Source organism: Rissa tridactyla, chromosome 14 (genome assembly GCF_028500815.1).
Source record: "Rissa tridactyla isolate bRisTri1 chromosome 14, bRisTri1.patW.cur.20221130, whole genome shotgun sequence".
Taxonomy (NCBI): domain Eukaryota; kingdom Metazoa; phylum Chordata; class Aves; order Charadriiformes; family Laridae; genus Rissa; species Rissa tridactyla.
Window position 1 is genome coordinate 4,125,127 of NC_071479.1, and position 17,265 is coordinate 4,142,391.

General features: G+C 53.8%; 1 protein-coding gene across 10 annotated transcripts in view; it reads left to right on the forward strand.

Moving 5' to 3' along the window:
- The window catches only part of DAB2IP (DAB2 interacting protein), a 162,956-nt gene that overhangs the window by 137,193 nt on the left and 8,498 nt on the right, over positions 1-17,265 (forward strand). For 9 of the 10 annotated variants that reach the window (XM_054220320.1, XM_054220322.1, XM_054220323.1 and 6 more), the window contains 6 exons: positions 1,433-1,577; positions 5,479-5,715; positions 7,297-7,498; positions 8,120-8,298; positions 9,886-10,759; positions 13,641-13,793. In XM_054220320.1, coding sequence (XP_054076295.1) covers positions 1,433-1,577; positions 5,479-5,715; positions 7,297-7,498; positions 8,120-8,298; positions 9,886-10,759; positions 13,641-13,793 — 1,790 coding nt within the window. The remainder of the gene's footprint in view (positions 1-1,432; positions 1,578-5,478; positions 5,716-7,296; positions 7,499-8,119; positions 8,299-9,885; positions 10,760-13,640; positions 13,794-17,265) is intronic. The other variant, XM_054220321.1, reaches the window with a different exon arrangement.

Consider the following 17,265-nt stretch of genomic DNA (forward strand, 5'->3'; position numbering starts at 1 on the left):
CTTTCTGGTTGAAGGCAAGTCTGTAAGTAGATTACCTTATAAAATTTCTCAAAAGCCAGGAGATAATGAAGGCAGAGAATTTTGCAATATTCTCCTTTCAGGGCTCGATGCAAATGCCGCCACGCCAGCTCCATCTAGTACAGGAGGAGCCTGCGGTTCTTGCTGGCTGTTCGTGGCGCTGATTCTGTGTACACCTTTTATCAGGGAAATGATTCATCTGTGTCACACGGTAGCACAATACAGCGTAGTGCTTTCCTTCAAACCATGAAGCACAAGCAAGTAATAGGGCCGGATAATAACAGCAGGCATCACCTGCAGGCGAGCAGAGAGGCTCCAGAGCTCCCTGGCAGAGCTGAAAAGACATTGGAGAGGCTCTCCAGTACGTAATTAAAATCTGTTTTGGCAACAGGGGAGGAATGCAGGCTAGAGTGGGCAAAAAACAAGAGGATGGGGAAAATCCAAGACAGTCGGGAATTAGGAGATGAGCAAACCAACTGGAACGAGGAGAAAACCAAAGCCAGCCTTTCTCCCAGGACATCACCCAACCCTGCAGGTCCCTAGCTAAACACTGCCTCTCCATCCCCGTTATCCCGCTCTCCCCAGCCGCTGCTGTGTGCTAACTGGGATGGACGACCGCCGTCGCCCGCCGCTGGACACGCGTCGGGGCGGTGGGGAGCACCCCCAGGCGGGGTGGCAGGGGTCTGTGCCCGGAACCCGGGGTGAAGGTGGCACGAGGTGAGGAGCTGGCAGAGCAGGACCACAGCGTGAGCATCCGCAAGGGTGAGGAGCAGCCAGGCAGCAAACAGGAGTGCAGGGAAACGCAGAGATACATTTTAATTTAATTTTGTATGATGTTCAGCTCAAAATAAACCAAGTAAATTGTTTCTTTCCTTTAATTACCTATTTCTCCTGTGAATCACTCTGGCTTGTCAGCGCCAGGGCATGGTCTGCAGTAGCAGGCCGTCCTACAAATAATTACAGAACTTGCCAGCATACTTCCTACTGGATTAGCCCAAGGGAGCGTCTCTGGAACTGGCGTGATGGGGGGTCAGGGCAGGCTGAGGAAGCGGGTGTTTTGGCAGTGGCGTTCTGATGCAATAGCCCGTAGCCACGGAGGCAGAGCTGCCAACTGGGGAAGAGGGGTGAAACGTGCTCATCGGGAGCCCGGGTGCCTCTCTGCAGGGTGTGCTGTGTTGGTTTGTGAGCTCCCGAGGCAGTGCCGGCTGCTTCTGGGTCCGCTCGGAGATCTTGAGAGCTGGCTGGGACACAGCCTGCCCTGGGAGCCACCGTCCCTGCTCTCGTACCCTGCTTCTGTCAGCCAGTGTGACGGGGCGTAGGGTCACTGCTCAGGCACGGGGGCTTATGAACAGAATTGCTTGAAGGCTGTGTCTCTCATGTCTCCAAAACCCATCACCGACTGTCTGTTTTACAGGGGAATTTATCAAGGCACTGTATGAATCAGATGAAAATTGTGAGGTGGATCCCAGTAAGTGTTCATCTTCAGACCTTCCTGAACATCAGAGCAACCTGAAAATGTGCTGCGAGCTGGCCTTCTGCAAAATCATCAACTCCTACTGGTTGGTATCCTGCGAGCGTCACTCTCCCCCACATCCCCCAGCCAGCGCCGAGGCGGTACAGCTGCGGGGGACGAGGGTGGCAGCAGTCCGTCTTCAGGCTGTTGGTACCTGCCCGTGTCCTGCAGTGCAGAAGCGGGTCCTGGGGATGGCCAGGGGGTGAGACAGCAGCTCCTGCTCAGCCAGAGTTTGGAGTATCTGCTCTAGGGGTGCCACAGCCTCACTGTTTCTCTGTCACACTTGTTTTGGGTGGGTGCTAAAGGGTTCCTGGCACACAGACACGGGGACAGGGCAGTGAAGTCAAGGAACACGGAATGCCTTTGCCAGTGTGACCAATTCAGAAAGGGACTTGATGCCAACGGCATATGAAAGTCTGGAATAAAGGGCAGAAGTGCGTGTCCTGGGTCTCCTACCCATGTGAGGATCCACTCTGGGTCCGGGTGACGGGCTCTGCCTGCCTCCCCAGAGCACCAGGGGAAGTTTTGAAACCCTGTCTGCAGCAGGCGGGGTCTGTGGCACTGCTCCTGCCTGCGAGGGACCCGCACCCGCACAGGGAGCTTTTGTTCGGGCAGATGTTCTCTTGTTGCAGAGTGCTGGAGCCCCGCAGGAGGATGCAGTTGCTCCTGGGTTGCAGTTTGGCTCAGCTCCTGCATTCCTCTGGGTTAACCCCTCTCTCTCCCAGCCCCGGGGTGCTCGCGGCGGAGATGGGGGGCCCATTGCCTCCTTGGCCCAAGGCCTGGAATGCAGTTTGAGGCATTTCCTAGTTGTTTGTTCTCAGGGTAAAGGTTCTTGCAACTAGTCGTGACAGGCCCAAATATGCAAAATGGACTGGAATAAGGAAGTCGCATCTTGATCTTGCCGTGGAGGTGGCTGCCAGGCATGGCTGTGCTCATGGCGTTACCTGCTGCTCAGCCCTGGGGACGGGGAGCCAGGAGCCCGTGGGTCTGTTACAGATGCTGCCTGCAAAAATGACCTGAAAGGGGGAAAAATGGGCTTCAGACTCTCTTTACTTAGAGAAATAAAAATATTTTCTTTCTGCTTGTTGCTAACATACCCAGAGACCCTTGTCCTGATCACATGAGAGAATGATCGGTTTTGTCTTCCTGCTGGATTTGCAGTCTTCCTGCTAAAAAGTCTGGGCTTAGTTTTTGTTAATGTGTTTAGTAGCAACGCTGTTGTTGCAAAACACCAACTAAGGATAATATTGGAGGAAGGAAGTTGTTGATAATAAGGATTTCTCATTTTCTCTCCTATCCCAGCTGTTGTGTTGAGGTCTGAAAACTCATTATATGTAATCTCCCAGGATACTGAGTGTGCCCTGCTGCAAGCCCAGGAGGGGAATTGCTTTTCCTGATATTGCTCAGGGAGAGGACGAGCAGCGAGCGGCTCACTCAGCCTTCCTTTATCTACCACAAATAAACAAAAAATTTCTTTACAGGTATCCTATACCTTATCCTGGGCCAATTAATATCTCTCTGACTCAGGAATGGCGTTTACCTGCTCTCCCAGGAGGGATTCACTGCTTTTAGTCACCAGTGGATTATAATTGTTTGAATTAGTGTCTTCCTAAAAAAAAAAACGAAAGTAGCACTAAAAGGTCACTCTAAAAATAGGCTTGAAAAGTGACCTTGGAGGTCAGGAAAGGAAAGTCAGGAATGCACGGGAAGTTTGTTCCTCCAGCCCTGCCTGTCCAAGGAAGCTGGAGCAGCTGAGCCGCTGCGCTGAGTGGTTCCCCCTCGGTCCTTTGTGCTCAGCGGTTCTTGGGGATTGATTGGGTTGATGAGGGTTCGGGATTGGCCAAGGTATCCTGACAGCTAACGATCTTGCTTTAAATAGCATGCCAGAGTGTGCATGCTCATCTGCCGGAGACAGTCAGAGAGAGGAAAGAGGTTTACAATAACTGAAAATTGTTATAATTACGACATAATTTGGACATCTGGAAAGTTTCAGTGTAAGCAGAAATTCAGCGTGTGGAAGCTCGTTACTGGAAAGTTGGGTAATGAATTACGGGCCCGTTTGTCACATAAAGCCGGCTAACTGAATTCCATCCGCTCTTACACAATTAAACTTTTATGGTCTCCCAGCCTGTGATGGGGAGCAGCACTCGCGGGCTGCATGCAGCCGGTGCATACGTTGTCAAGGGTTTACTTTCCAGTAACTGTACAACCTGTCCTGATCACTCAAGCCTTAAATTGCTTAAAGGATTCTCCTGTTTCTGGGCAAATACCATGAAGTAAAGGGGCTTTGTCCAATTGTGTGGATCAAGCCAAAGACAGAGGAGAAGTTATCCAGCCAAAGACGTTGGTTAATATTATTTAGAAAGCACAGGGTAAAAGCTCATGAGCGTGAAGGCACGAAGCCAGGACGGAGCGTTTGCTGAGCGCTTCCGTGGAGCGTCACTGCCCGTCTCAGAAGGTCGGAGAGAAACCTGAAAACCTGGAGTGCAGCTGCATGTCCTCCGAAGGCGGCAACGCTGTGCCGAGGGGGCTGGGCTCAGGGGGGTGGGACGTGGGACGTGCATGGCGGGGTGCCCGCGGGCAGGGGTGCCCAGCGGCAGCCCCAGAGCGGGGGCCGGGCAATTGGGCTTGATGAAGTGCATGTCCGTAGCCCTGGGAAGCAGAGTCCGGAGGCCTGGCCGTGCTGCCGCAGGGGTTCTTGGCTCTCAGTGCTCCTCCATTTCAGAGCTTCCCACCTGGTTCTTGCTGCTGCTGGATAGTGGGTGGTGTCTCTGGCCATGCAGCTCCCACGGTTTTCTCTTATCCCTGACCCATGTGAGGTTCAGCCGCAGGACAGGCAGTCCCAGGGAGGGGGACAGGCCGGTGAGAAGCCAGCTGACACTGCTTTGCTTCTCCCGGATAGTCCCTGCAGCAAAACTGGGAAACTGTCCTCTGAAATGGCTGTTTGTTAAGGAGATTTATGGCCTAAAATGGAGTCTGACCTCTCTCCGGTCTGCTTTTGTGCCATTCAGCTCTGTGGGTAAACAGCTCTGGTTTTCAAACAAAGCCAGTGGTTTCTGGCCAGGGCAGCCCCCGGGGCGGGTGGGGAGCCGTGTCCCAGGGACCCAAGGGACCAACGGCGGCACGGTGGGACCCATTGCCAGCCTGCTCCCGTGGCTGGGAGTATCCAGCTGAATAAATAACACATGCTGGGAACAGGATAAGGTGGGAGCGGGGAGCTGGGGAGGGCCGAGCAGAAACAGGCAGCGAGTTCTCCAGCGATAAGGGCTGCTACAGCGAGCGTCGGCTGGACCCAGGGGAATTCTGGTGTCCAGGAAAGCCAGGCTGAGGTCTGCGCAGTTACAAGGCTGGAGTAACTCCGGTGGGGCTCTGCGTTCGCACGAGTCACTGGGATTTGATCCAGGTGCGTGAACAGGAGTATTACAATTCGCACAGCCCTCCCTCCGAGCACCAGCTGTGCCAGTGACCCCGGTGTTCCTGCTGAGGGGGTCCCGCGGTGCTCTGTATCTTCAGGACACCCTCCACCTGGGAGGCTGAGCTTCCCCCCGGTTCGAAGTGCCCTGTGACAGCCCGCTGGCTTGAGGTGAGCCACTTTGCACAGGTTGTTTCATACCTATGTCTTCCCACTTGTCCGGAGTTTTGGCACCCAGCACAACCAGGAACAGTTGTCTGATGAAAGCAGCTTCTCTTACAAATTCATGGAGTGCCTTTGCTTTTTCCTGTGCGGTTTGAGTCTCCTAATGGACATTCTGCAAAAGAAAAAATGGCCGTGCCTGGTGTAGGTAGCGGTGCTGCTGTGGATCAGCAGGGTGAGAGGGCTCCGCGTTGTACAGGTCTGGGTGTCGCGCCCCACAGCTGATACGCACCGTGTTTAGTTACCGCTGTGTGGCAGTTCGAACAACCTGGCCTTGAACTTGCCACCCCTGTGTGTCCTCCTGTCGTTTCAGTGTCTTCCCAAGGGAGCTCAAAGAAGTTTTTGCCTCGTGGAGACAAGAATGCAGCAACCGAGGCCGCCCAGACATCAGTGAGCGACTGATCAGTGCCTCCCTATTCCTCCGGTTCCTCTGTCCGGCCATCATGTCCCCGTCCCTCTTCAGTCTCCTGCAGGAGTACCCGGATGACCGCACTGCACGCACTTTGACCCTCATTGCCAAGGTCACCCAGAACCTCGCCAACTTCGCCAAGTAAGCCGGGGCGGGATGGGGCGGGTCTGGAGAGGGGGAAGGAAGCTCTGGCGGTGTCGGCAGAGCCGCGGCTCCGGCACCAGGAGTCCCACGCTGGCCGCTCCTTCGCACAGTGGAAGGGGCCTGTTTGTTTCCTGTTGGCTTTTTCCCGCACGTCTCTCTGGGACTCGTTCCCTCACTGTTGGGTCAGGGAGAGCATTTAAGTTTCCAAAACAGGACATGTGTTATGAGCAGGAAAACAGGCTGTTTTGACCACACAGATGAGCAGGCGGGGTGGCAGCAGGACTGTCCCGGCCCTTCATCCCGTGGAGGGCTGTGTCACAGCTGGTGACAGGGCACTGCCTGCCCCCCGTCACGCATCAGCAGGACCAGAACCCCAGCAGCAATGGTGTGCGTAGCTCAGGAGCTGCTCTTTCCCTCCTGTGAGCTCTGGGACCTTCCCTGCTATTAAAAACTGAACTGGGAAGGTATGAAAAGAGAATGGGGACACTATCAATTTCGAACTAAGCCCGTTGGTTTGATGGAAACAAAGCGAGAGATTTCTGAAAAATCTTTCCCACTGGCTGCAGTTCTGAGCTACTTATCCTGAGCTCTGATAACAAAATGATGAGCTTTCCAAAACATGAATGGACAGTTTCTGCCCAAAGCTTCTTAGATTTGGAAACTAGCTTAGTACACACGCTCACAGTCAGGAATGCGCGTAAATGCACACAGGTGCCGATGGAAGACATGCAAGTGTGTTACACTAGATGACAGAAATTCTCTATATTCCTGACCATTCCCTAACTAAAGGGTTTTCAGATTTTCAGCACTTTACCTAAGCTGACATTAGTCAAGCCAAAGCGATCAAGCTGAGCTGTGCTGTAGATGGCACACAGCCGAGCCCGTCCTCGCAGAATTGCTGGCCCTGGCACAGCACCAACCACTGCTGGTACAGTTGAACCACGAGGCCCTGCCTGTTGTGCTCTAAATAAGACATCTAACTGAGAGCGAAGTCTGGGTGGAGTGCTGGGAGGGCAGAAGGAGGTTGGAGGAAGCCCGAGGGGACGGACGTGCTGGCCCAGCTGCCGGTATGGCTATGGCTCTCCAGGGTGGTCCCAGGGCGGTTGTGCCAGGGCAGCAGTGGCCGGCGTTCCTGGGGTTGGCCTCAGTGCCCGTGGAAGAGCGGGGAGAGTGCAGGGTTCCTACCACCACCATTCCCCGGGCTTCAGTCAGTTGGTGGTGCTTGGTATTACGATTTCTTTATTTCCAGTGACAGGTCCTATTTCAGGAGGCTGTGCCCTGACCCAGCAGTAAGATCACTCCGTTACCAAGAGCAGCTTTGTTTCTCTAGCTTTCACCTTCATTTCTGCCGCAAAGATCCCGTGCTGACGAGGACTTAGCTGGAGTAGGCTGGAGTTAATTTTGGTTCCATGATCAGTGAGGTGTAGCAGGTGCCTGCTAGCAACCCGGGGATCCCAAAGGCTTGGAAGGGTTCAGAGGAAAGCTCTAGCATTCGTACTCGTGTATGTACCTGCCCATTCTGTTGACTGCGCTACTGTTCACAGAACTTAGCCGAAATTCCTATTGCTGTCTTGATAGGTTTGGCAGCAAAGAGGAATACATGTCCTTTATGAACCAGTTCCTGGAACACGAATGGACTAACATGCAGAGGTTTCTTCTGGAGATTTCCAATCCCGAAACCATCTCAAACACAGCTGGCTTTGAAGGGTACATCGACCTGGGCCGGGAACTCTCCACTTTGCACTCGCTACTCTGGGAGGTCATTTCTCAACTGGAGCAGGTACGCGGCAGGGGCGCGGGGGCAGGCTGTGGGGGAAGCGCAGTTGGCCAGTGCTGGGCATACGTACCACACCACGCACCTCCCCATGTCCAGCGGGTATCCATCCATTAGCTGTTTGTGTGCACAGCATGGCTGTTACTAACCACGAGCGCTTCCCCAGCCTTTCCACATGCCGCAGGAGTAGCTCGTTCTTTACATCCTTCTTTGAGGCAGGTGAGTAGCTCTTTCCCTCCTCTGCTGTTTATCATTGAGGGCTGAGGATGGAGGGGCACGTGGGATGAGAAGGCAGAGCTGCCGAACACCAGGATTTTGTCTGTCCCAGCAGATTCAAAAGGTTTCTTTTCAACTTAAAGGATTTTTGTCAAGAGACCTGGACCAGGCTTGGCTATATCTGTCGTCTTCTATGTCTAAAGTTTGTTAATCATGCTTGCTTCCTCTGCCCCACGCAGCAAATGGTTTCTGGGACATCCCATAGCCTCAGCGGTGGGGGTAAATGATGGAGAAAATGAACGCTGTTAACGTGATTCACTGAAGAGACTGTCCAGCAGCCAGCAAAGCTGGCAAAGTCCTCTAGCAAAAATACAAGATGTTGGTCGTAATTCCGCTCTCTTTTCTGCCTAGGCCACAGCAACAAAACTTGGGCCTCTGCCTCGGATCCTGAGGGATGTCAACTCGGCACTCAGTAACCCAGCCTGCGTGCAGGTCTCGGTCACAGCCGATCACACCGCGTCCACGCCTAACGCCGGCAACAGCATCTCTGCAGGGCTACAGAAGATGGTGATAGAGAATGACTTATCTGGGTAAGAGCATCAAAGGTGGCCTGGCCACCGACCAGGGAAATACTGAATATCCATCTACTGCCAAAACCTGAGCACCTGCAGGGACAGGCAGGACAGGGTGCAGTGTGGAGTTGCCTGATCCATTGACTGGGCTTTCCCGTCGCAGAATTGGTACTGGATGTAGTTCAGCTCTGAATGTAGGGAAAGCAGTGGGCGGTAGCGCAAGCACGTGGCTCCATCATGGGTCCCTTGAGAGCCAAAACCGGGGATGTGGTCTGGGAAATCAAGAACTTGGCTGTTTTGGTCTCAGCTGTTGAGAAGTGGCTGCAGAAGCAAAATGTTCATCCTTTGAGAACTTGAGGGCTTGTTTGTGCTAACCTCAAAGTGATGGGTGTCACCGTGAAGTTCATTGGGTCTCCCAGTATGCAAGATTTATAGGATTGGCCTTACCCATCTCTGTAAGACACAGGGTATGTGCTGAATTCACTGAGATCCGAATCTGGACATTTCTCTAACAGTTGCCAAGCCGTAGAAGCCTAGGAATGAATTCCAGTCTACTCTGTCCAGTTTTTATAATACTAAAATACTAGGTGCTTTTAATGATGAGCAGTGATTCACAGGCACAGTCACCACATACTTCTTGGCCTGATTACGTAAGGAGTTTCATTCATGGGGAAGATGACTCTGTGGCAGACCCGTAATGTTTGTGTTTGTGGCAAATGAAATGGAGCCCACACAAATTGAAAGACTGTGCTAGTAATATAGTTTGTAAATGGAAATTACATAATATTTAACAGTTTAATTGGGAATGAAAGGCAGCAATGGCGTTGGACTTGCTCTTATCAGAACTTTCATCTCTAATGCTTCCCAGTGTGAGGTGCAATTATTTAAATCTAATGCTATGGAGGATCTCTGACAATGTGCTTTCACCCAAATACTTGCTTACAATGCACCATCTTTGATCAGTGATATATTCACGTTAAGCTACTGCAAAGCTCTTTCTTCCTAACCCCGAGAAATCAATATTGCATGAATCTATGGTAGAGCAGGAGGAATGGGTGGATAACCTTCAGTTTCTAGGCTTTAGCTCTGCTGTTACAGCTCTCTGCCTGACCATTGGAGGCCTAGTGTGGATCAGGCCCCCACAGTGCTCCGTGTTGTACAAGCATTGGCCAGCGTGCCCTCAGGAGCACTGCCCGGGTGCGGAGCAGGGGACATGAGAGTGGTGTGGGTACGGCCAGCCAGAAGCAGAAGGGGTGACACGTGCCGTCAGCGTGATGAGCGGATCCGGATGGGGAGGCAGAGCGTGTCTGCGATGCCTCCTGCACAGCTCTCACCAGTGTCCGCACGCCCCTCGCTCCTCTGCCTGGCCCAGGGCTCCTCCGCACCCCGTCCCCCTGCTCCCCTGGCACCGTCCCTCCCCACGGGTGGGCCCGGCCAAGCATCCCTGCTGCAGGGGCTGGGTTACGTCCCCGTCCTGTCCCGCACAGCTGCGCCACGCTGATTTCTGCTGAGTGATTTCGTTTTCCTGCTCCGGTGCAGCATTCACAACTCTTCTTTTTTGTTTTGTTTTCCTCTCCTCTTCCTTACGCACTGACTTCCCCGCAGTCTGATAGATTTCACACGGTTACCATCTCCAACCCCTGAAAACAAGGACTTGTTTTTTGTCACAAGGTCTGCTGGGGCCCAGCCCTCGCCTGCCCGAAGCTCCAGTTACTCAGAGGCCAATGAGCCCGACGTGCAGATGTCTAATGGCAGCAAGAGTTTGTCCATGGTGGACTTGCAGGACAATCGGCTCTTGGACAGTGGGGCCAACGCGCCCAGCACGGCTGACTCCCTCAATGACAGTCAGTCGTCGCTGGGGCAGTTGCAGGGCGTATGGACCACACGGACTCAGCAGAACAGCGTGGCGGGCATGGCCACCGTACGCCGGGTGGGCCAGACCCCCACCACGCCGAGTGGTGAGAGCGCGCCCGGCCGGCCCCAGCTCCTGGCACCCCTCTCCTTCCAGAACCCCGTCTACCAGATGGCCGCTGGGCTGCCCCTCTCCCCCCGTGGCCTGGGCGACTCCGGCTCCGAGTGCCACAGCTCACTCAGCTCCCACAGCAACAGCGAGGAGCTGACGGCCAACAAGCATGGCTTCACCGCCCCCACCGCCAGCGAGGACTTCACCCGCCGGACGGGAGAGCTGGCCCGCCGGCAGCTCTCGCTGACGGAGAAGGGCGGCCAGCCCACCATGCCGCGGCAGAACAGCGCGGGACCGCAGAGGCGGATAGACCAGCCGCCCCCGCCGCCCCCGCCTGTCACCCGGGGCCGGACGCCGCCCTCCTTGCTGAACACGGTTCAGTATCAGCGACCCTCCAGCGGCAGCATGATGTCCTCCTCGCCCGACTGGCCCGGCAGCGGGGCCCGCCTCCGGCAGCAGTCCTCCTCCTCCAAGGGCGACAGCCCCGAGATGAAGCAGCGCACGATGCACAAACAGGTGAGTTCGGGGGCTGTACCAGCCCCGGGTGTTGAAGGGCCAGGCAGGCATCAGCCCGTGGACTTGGAGAAGAAATTGGCTGGTGGGGATTGCTGCAATGGGAGGGGACATTATCCTGGCTTTGAGTTACCACATCAGTGCCAACCCCCTGGTGGCACTGCATGTGGGGATGAACCTTGGCTCTTGCACCCAACTTGGCCTGAGACGGAGGCCCTCCAGGGAAGGGGACACAGACCAGTGTTCGTTCTCTGTGCTCCTCCTTTGCGTGGCATGTTGGCGTGTGACTGCCGCAAGGCGGTAGGTGGCAGAGACACGAGGGCAATGGCAGCCATGCCTCTGTCCTGCGCTACCATCTTGTCACTGCTTTGCCTCTCCATGCCCAGGCTCTCATCCCATGCCATAGTCAACCCCGCGCCATCTCCCAGGCTTGGACCAGGCCCTGATCTTCTCTTGTAACTAAGAGCCTCCCTGATGCCGCTCCTGTCCCAGCAGAGCCGTGGCACTCCTGGACACTCCTGTTTGCCCTGGGAGACCCTCCTGTGAGTGCACCTGGGGAGGTGGGAGCCATGAGGAAGGAGTTTGCTCCCCGCCGGGAGTGAAGGTCCTGCTGGGCAGAGCTCTGCGGTGATTCAGGTCCCAGGCACACGCTGGTCTGCACAGAAATACATTTCACTATTTGTGGTGCTAAAATTGAAAGCAGCAGGTCACAGACCCAGGGCCCTCTGGTTTTCCTGACGTGGATAAATTGTTTTTCTAGTGCTCATTTATTCATTCTACATTTGAGAACTAACCCTGTAGAAAGTTAACGCAGTAGGGCCTCTCAGTGCCTAGAGGAAGAGGTTTAAAAATAATGCAAACCCAGAGAACGTGGACAACTGGCAAGAGCTCGCTGCATCTCAGCCCCAGTATTAAGGCACCTTTTCAGCAGGACGGTGTTGAGAGAGAAACTGAGTTGGTGTCAGTGCCTCCCCTTGACAAGGCGGCCGTGGAGGCCGTTGTCAGTGCTGCCCATTGAAGGCTGTTTTATCAGCCCCATCTGGAGCTGTTCTGTGCATACGGTATTGATTCATAAGCGCTGACATTAGCAAGCATGCCGTGTAGCAGCATTTGTATAAAGTGGATCAATACTCATTAGGTACAGAGGGCACAGAGCTCTGCAAGCAGCAGCAGCCTGTTTGGTAGCGGAGTTTTCTTGCAGGAAGAGAGACCAGCGAACTCCGGGCGACCTTCGGAAAGCCCTGGCCAAGTTGTGTTTGCAGATCTTTCCTCCACCCACTCCTCTTGTCCTCTCAACGTTTCTCTCAAGACCTGAACTCCTCAGAATGCCTCTCCTCCCCTTAATCTGCCCGTTCTACTTGGATGTTAGCAGCATCTGTGAACCACAACGAAACTGCTTGCTCGTAGTTGGTGGCATTAAATGCTGTTTGAGAACAAAGAAGTCCTGTTTGGTGGCCGTCTTAGTAGAAGTCCATGAACTTTGTTCCTGCCAGCCAGAAGCGCTTCCTCTACCTCTGTGAGTTCATCTGCTGAACTGACTTCCACACTGTCCCAGGCCAGATCAGATGTCCTTTTTTACTTCTTCAGAGGCAGAAGAAAGAGGCAGAAGGACTTGTGTACAGTATGCTGAGCTCTGTTCATTGACAGCCTTGGACCAGTGGCCTTAACGCTACTGAGAGGAACCTGGGTGACCAGCGCTCCTCAGAGCTAGAAATTCTGAGCAGCCACCACAAGTGCAGTGCCCGAGCTGGAGACGGAAGAAAAAGCAGAAAGCTACAAGCCAGGTGAGGGTTTATAGCAAGTGACGTTCATGAGCCAAGTCTGAGACTTCTGATGTATAATTCTGGAAGTAGAAGAGCAGAGTGGAAGACAGCACGGGAAGGCCCCCAGCCCCAGTGAGGTGATGAAACCAGTCCCCACTCCATCCAAGAACAGAACTTCCCGTTCTGCTGCTTGCCAGTGACTGGGTTTCTCTGCTGTCCAGAGGTTTGAATGAAGGAGAAAACACCCAACATTGCTGACTTGTTAACTTGAATTCCCTCAGCCGAGTCATCCAGATCCCTCGTATTCATCCAAGAAACTGTTTACTGCAGTTTATAATGAGCCAGGATGGAGGGGAAATAGCTGGAGATTCACTTCCTCAACCTTGCAATGTGGTTGGAAAATATTCAGGCAACACCATTTGTGGTCCCTGCCCAGGCCAGGAGAGAAAAGCAGCAGCTCTGGCTCACTGACCGTAGAACAGCATTGCTCCTTGAGCTCCCGTAGCTACAGGAACAAACCTAGAGATGATCTACTAAGATGCCAAGCATTTAGACCTCTCCAGCACCGTAAGTGTAGTCTCAAGACAAAAAGAAACCTACCTTGTCCAAGAAGGCAACTGCCATGACCAAAAGTAGCACTTCAGTTTGCAGATCTGGTGTTATCTGTACGAAATCTCCACAGTAAGCCAAAAGACGGCTCAGTAAAAGAGGCTGAAGACTTGAGTGAAATCTCTGCTTGCGGAGTGAATATACCACGTCAGGCCCCTCCGTTCGCCTGCAGCTCTGCGCTTCGCGGCCCGTGTCCTGCTGAGGTGACAGGACCTGCCCAGAAACCTGCCCTGTTACTTTCAGCAGGACCCCACTGCAGCGCGCCGTTGTGCGTCTGTCCTGTGGGGGTGGCACAGGGAAGAATCCGTCCTTTTTGACCTAAAATAATGCGAGGTGCAGAACAGGAGCTGTTCCTACCCCCCAGCCCCGAGCACTCTGGTAGCTCAGACTTGTTCGTTGCTGTTTGAGCAGCATGGGAGAGGGCTTGCTTGGAAGGAAATTCTCTCTCTCCAGCTTCATGACCATTTCTGTTACAGGTTTTTCTTTTGTTATGGTTGTATGTTTCATTGTAGGCCCCTTCTCCTGTGAACCCCAATGCCCTGGACCGCACTGCTGCTTGGCTTTTGAATATGAACATGCAGTTTTTAGAAGATGAAAGCATTGACCCAGATTCCAAGCACAGGGATAAGCTCAGGAATAAGGACGAGCTCAGCCAAGCAGAAAAGGTAAAACCTGATTGGATTGAAACAAGTTTCTAAATAGAGAGAGGATTTCCTTGAATGTCATTCCTCTGAGCGCCCGGGGGACAAGGTGGGCTGTGTGGCACGTCCCTGCCCAGGAGAGAGGGTTGTCAGGTTGCACTGTGCCCTGCTCAGCCTCGCAGGGCATTTCTGGGGAAGGTTTGGGAGGTTTTCACACACTCAGTGACTGGAATTACTCCCTGATCAAAGTGAGTAAGAAAAACAGGAGCCAGCGACATGCCGGTGCTGCTCTGCAGCAAACTCTGAAGGCAGCCGGTGCCCGTTACCTCCCCCATTCCCGCTCCCCCCGGCCGCAGGGGGAGGAAGCTTAGAAAGTGAATTAAGCACACCTATAAAGAGATGAGAGTACGATAGAAGCAGCCTCGTGCCTCACAACCAGGATATGTAGCAAGAAGCAGCTTCCATGTCAACGGGCTGTAAACAGACCTAAAACTTAGGTGCAGATTCTGGTCTCAGAGACAGCACTGGGGCGATGCACTGCTGCAGTGACACTGCCCCGAGCTTACGGCTGTGTCACGCAGACCACGGGGCTCTCTCAGGATGTGGGTTCCAGAGTGTTCAGTCTGAGCCCCCCGTCCTTGTGCTGCTGGCCAGGCTGAGGGTGCCGCTCACGTCCCCTCCTTCCCAGCCAAGCCTGCGGTGGGACAGGCAGGGAAGAGACAGAGCAGGCTTGGCCAGGGGTGAGGGAGGGTTAGAAATAAGGACGCGGCAGTCAAGAGCTGAGAAGATCCCATCTTTGCTGATTGCTGCTTCTGCAGGGTGCTTTCTCAGCAGCCTGGCGCTGCCAGGACCCTGCATTGGGCACAGTTAGCCTTTGGGACGTTTCCTCAATGTGCTTTTCTTCTGTCACACCGGCCACGTGTCACCACCCACTCCCACAGCAGACATCACCCTCCCTGAACCTCTTTCCTGTTTTTCCAGCACAGACATGTTTCTGTTTTCGTTGCAATAGCCTTCCTGTTCTCATTTTGCTGTGCTGTGTCATTTTGGGACTGTCACCTTTTAAATTCAGATGAAGTGCCAAAGGCAGGTATCGTAGGGACTGGGAGGTACAAGGCGACGGCTCCCAGCTGCCCCAGGAAGAGCATGGCAGTTTCGTGGGAGTTCAGCCCATTTCTTCCTGGCTTTCTGCTCCTCGGGTATTCCTGTAAATACACAGACAGGTACCGATCAGATAGCAGCAGACACAGAAAATGTACAGTTTAGCAGATTTTGTTTGCAGAGGTTTAGGAATCTTGACTGCCACCTAAGCAGAGACACTAGTAGGCAGCAAATCAAAGGGAAGGAGTTCTCAGACTGGTGCATCATGCGCTGGGTTATTGCTGCATTTAGTCATTGAAGGGCTTCTAAAGGGGTTCAGTGCTTATTTGAGTCTGTAATTGAGACAACAGCGGCAGGCTTTGCTGTTCCAGTGGAACCGGAGTGAGGTGAAATGCTGCCGGAGCGTACAAGCGGTGTGCTGGCCTCCTCCAGCCCACGCCTGCCAGCTCCCGCGGGCGGGCAGATGGCCTCCGCTGTGGACACGGTGCATGCCAAGCGTTGTCGCTAAGCCCCTTCCTGGCACCCTCTCCTGTGAAACGGGCTCAGCTTTTGCCAGGTGGGCGCTCACAGGGGCTGCTCTCTTGCCCTGCCAGCCCGAGGGGCCGCTTCCCCCTGGGACGTGCCCGGCTCACCCCGTCCTGTGCAGGGAGGTCCTGGTCACGGCAGGCGAGGGTGGGATTGCCAGCTCTGATGGTATTGCAGCAAACCGGTCCCTGTCCCAAGTTCAGAGGGAGCCCTCACCCCCAGGAGCCTGCTGTCTCCTTCCTATGCAGCATCTTTTGTTACTTTGCTGTCGCATCAGTCACTGACATTAAAGATCGCCATTAGCATAATCTCTCTCCCCATTACTGTAAGAGGTGAATGGTAACCGGGAATGAGACAAGTGTTCTAGAGACAGGAGCGACTCCTTCGGTCTCTGAGGCCTCTCCTGCTATCATTTGAGCTCACTTACGCTGCTGCTATTTTAAGGCTAGGGTAGGTATTTAATCTTTCCTGTTCAAGCAACTCCCTTCTGTCTGACTTCAGTGCTTCTGTGCAGCTGTATGGGCGTTTGTGTTCCCTCATCGCTCCAGGTTACATGTGCCAACTGTGTCGTTTCAATGCTGCAGTAAAAGCTTTGCTAAAGGAAGAACAGAGTGATCTGTTGTGCCCGTCCCTGCCCCGGCAGAAGGAGCTCGGAGGTCCTGCCCATCTGCCTGCCACGGCCCCCATACTTTGGCAATTCAGGAAGACCATCAGCGTCGCAAATTTTCAACCCTTAGGAGTTGTTAACAGTTACTTCTGCCATCAGCCAGTCAGTTACTGGGGTGATACTGGGAAAGCAGCGTGGATTTGCATGGGCTGGGGGTCCAGCTGAGCAGTACAGGGCCAGCAGCCTTGGCTGCCTTCCGCTCTCACCAGGAGCTGCGCTGCTGGTCACACTCCCCACCAGGGCCCTCACAACTGGGACACCACCAAGTCCATGGTTCAAGTGCGTACACAGGTGGTGATGGCCCAAGGGCAAGGCCGTATTTTCAGCTGGCCAAGTCAATACACAATTAAGCACATTTTTGTCAGTTCACGAATAAGACTCGTAGCTTTTTGAGAGACTTCGTGGCTCAGATGGCAGGCGTTTTCCCATATCTGACTCTTTGAGAGCAGCTTGTCAAATTATCAGCTGCCTGTTAATACTAAGGTTATTCCAGTTCTGATTTTCTTTTGAAGTCAATTTCAAAAGATAATTTTTTGAAATTAAATTGGGTGGTTTTCGTACAGCTACACACTGGATTTTCCTTTAGCAAAGCAAGTTGTACTGAATGCTGTGCTTCTGCAATAGCTGACCCTAGTTCTACTGCATTAGAAAGCTCTTAATTTTTATAATTGCTTTATGTGGTTCTTCTGCTGCTGATTTTTAGCTTCCTCTGAATGAACAGTGCAACTGTGGGGTCTTGGCTTCATGCGGCAGCTCTTCTCGGATTGAACCCTGCTGTGACATCTGAGTCCGTCGTTTGAGAAGCTGGGCCCCGGACGGCAGCAGTGCTCACTGTCCCCGCTCACGCCAGCCTGGTGCCCTCGCCTTGATGAGGGGTGACCACTTTGTGCCGAGACGGCGGTGGCCTGCGTCTGTCACCGCTCAGAGCCTGCTGCCTGGCAGGAGGCAGGCGGCACTAACAGCTCCTGCTTGGCTTCCAGCAGCTCCAGAACGCCCACATTTATTGTGGTAGGCTGAAGAGCTCATGCGTAAACCCAAAACCCCACCAGTGCAGCTTCTGCCTGTGTCTAGCCCTGCGCTGTTAGTGTGAGGAAGATGCCAGGTGCGTTTGCCATTCACTCACTCTAACCTGCATTCCCCATGTGAAATGCCAGACTCTGCTAACAACCCATTCTCTGAACCTGCCAGTGACCTGCCCGCCCA